Source organism: Tachysurus fulvidraco, chromosome 14, assembly GCF_022655615.1.
Source record: "Tachysurus fulvidraco isolate hzauxx_2018 chromosome 14, HZAU_PFXX_2.0, whole genome shotgun sequence".
Taxonomy (NCBI): domain Eukaryota; kingdom Metazoa; phylum Chordata; class Actinopteri; order Siluriformes; family Bagridae; genus Tachysurus; species Tachysurus fulvidraco.
The window spans coordinates 26,204,731-26,207,230 of NC_062531.1; the positions used below are offsets into that span (position 1 = coordinate 26,204,731).

Consider the following 2,500-nt stretch of genomic DNA (forward strand, 5'->3'; position numbering starts at 1 on the left):
TAAGATTTTTATAACAAAACACTTTTTTTTAAAGCATTTATGAAATATGTTTTTTTATTATCACTTTTTCAGGAGTGGGAGACGAAGGCTTCGGCTTGACCTGAACTCCTTCTCATCTTGTACACATTCCTGTCTTATTATTATTATTATTATTATTATTATTATTATTATTATTATTATTATTATTATTATTATTATCAATTGCACTGAGAATATTATAATTACTGAGCATGTGGATCATGCATATTTTTGTAATTTTTTATCAGTACTGTTGTTTCATAACAAATTCCACATCACAGTTTCAGTTTCTTTTCCTTCTCACAGTCTGTTGTTTATTCTGAACTTCTGTTATGAATCTCTTCAACTTTCGTTCTGTAAAATTAACTGAGCAAAAAAAAAAGGGTTAATAATGACTAATGAAAGACACTGCGGTCTTAGTTATGTGTTTGTAAATGATTTAGGGGTCCAAGCACCAGGTGAGAATAATTACCTCTTCATTAATGCTCTGGCTGCAGCTCTGTGGTAACTTTATACAGGTGCACATATTTTATACAAGTCTCTTTTTTAATGAAATGCCTTAATTCTTAATTTTTTTTTAAAGATCTTTTTTAAAACAAAGCATGGAGTTGTGATCAGTTTCAGTGTCAGTCTAGGATTTTTTTTATCCTCTGGTTGTATTGGTATAATGTAAAATGTATAAAATTGATAACTGTGGTATGATGATGAATCTATTCATGATGTTTGTGTAATAAATAAACCAGCGTTGGATGAAGAACAGTTTCTCTTCTGGTCATTTACGTCTTTAATCCCTTTTATTTTAAGTTAAAACAAATGATTTTTTATTAAGTTCATTTCTAAACTGAGATTCAATTTTAAGTACAAAATAATTGTAGTCAACTGTTTTGAACCAAAAGTAGTAATAATAATAATAATAACAACAACAACAGTAATAATAATAATAATAATAACAACAACAACAACAACAGTTATAATAATAATAATAATAATAACAACAGTAATAATAATAACAATAACAACAACAACAGTAATAATAATAATAATAATAGTAATAATAATAACAACAACACAAGTAATAATAATAATATCAATAACAACAATAATAACAATAATAACAAAAACAACAACAACAATAATAACAACAACAATAATAATAACAACAACAACAACAGCAACAACAACAACAACAACAACAACAACAACAACAATAATAATAATAATAATAATAATAATAATAATAATAATAATAATAGGTGTAATATTCGTAGCAGTTGCAGCAGGAGGAGTTTACTGTCATTTCCATCATCCATAAAGTACACAACAATCACAAGACTCTAATTTTACATATACAGCATTAGGCTGATGCCTTCATCCAGAGCAACATACATGTTTATCTCATTTTTAATACAGCTAAGTAATTGAGGGGCCTTTCTCAAGGGCCCGGTGGTAGCAGCAACTCAACCGCTGTTCCGGTTGTTCTTTTACACACCACATTTTAATACACCATCAAACTGCTGCTATTCCACAACTGTAGACGTGTTACTAGAACCCTCTACGTTCTGAATCCTCTACTTTAATCCGTTGTACTGTATAATATACACAATTTACACTGATCACTGTTATTTTGTCTATTTGTCCTGTAGTGTTTTGTGCTCTGTTTGCACTAATGTAAGTTCAACACGATGCACTTCATATGTCTTTCAGTCTTTAGCTCTGTGTTGTTTTATGTCACCCTGATCCTGGAGGAACATCTCATGTCACTGTGTACTGCGTCACATATATGTGGATGACATGACAATAAAATTCTCTTCATTTGAAGGACCAGAAGTTTGAACCTTCGTCCTACCGATCTGTTGTCCAACACCTTACACGCTGACCTTCCACATCCCCCTCACTACAGTCATTACTAACACAGGACAACAGGCACAGTAAGAGACCTGGAAGTAGGAGTAGTGATAGGTGTTTTAGTATAAATAGAGGCGGTAATAGGAGGAAGAGGAGGCGGAAGAGGAGGTTTTATTAGAAGTACAACAGTATTATAATCTTGAGTTATGTGTAATATCACACATTGGCCACCAGGAGGCGAAAGTCTCCCAGGTAAATATTCAAACCCGTCTCAGGTAAAGCGACCATCGTGCCCAATTCCAAACATTCACTCACTGCCTACATATGTACACTATCTAGGGCACTAAATGGTGAATTCCCCAGCTGCCTAGTGCACTACATCTCCAGAACGGGATTGAACCCAAACCCTTCTCTTTCTTCCGGTTTTCCTCAGCGGTTTGTTTGCGACAGTTTAAAAAATAATAAGAGAAATAATTTAAGAGGTTATTTTGTGTCCCGGTGTTGATTAAAAGTGTCTGTGATGGGAAATAAAGCCGAAATGTGAGTGTGAGGAACCTGCTGGATGTTAAGGTAAGTGTTGAGAGAGGAATGTTTTCAATTGTAAATGAAGTTAGGTTGCAAAACAGCCCGAAAAGGG

At 33.0% G+C, this 2,500-nt stretch overlaps 2 protein-coding genes across 4 annotated transcripts in view; both read left to right on the forward strand.

The window, feature by feature from the left end:
- The window catches only part of si:dkey-220o5.5 (actin filament-associated protein 1-like 2), a 23,873-nt gene extending 23,101 nt beyond the window's left edge, over positions 1-772 (forward strand). For both annotated transcript variants that reach the window (XM_047799870.1, XM_027168239.2), the window contains exon 15: positions 73-772. In XM_047799870.1, coding sequence (XP_047655826.1) covers positions 73-99 — 27 coding nt within the window. In that variant the 3' untranslated portion in view covers positions 100-772. The remainder of the gene's footprint in view (positions 1-72) is intronic.
- Positions 773-2,272: 1,500 nt separating this feature from the next.
- si:ch73-138n13.1 (stress response protein nst1) overlaps positions 2,273-2,500 on the forward strand; it is a 50,751-nt gene continuing 50,523 nt past the window's right edge. For both annotated transcript variants that reach the window (XM_027168247.2, XM_027168248.2), the window contains exon 1: positions 2,273-2,433. The gene's annotated coding sequence lies outside the window, so the exon portion shown is untranslated. The remainder of the gene's footprint in view (positions 2,434-2,500) is intronic.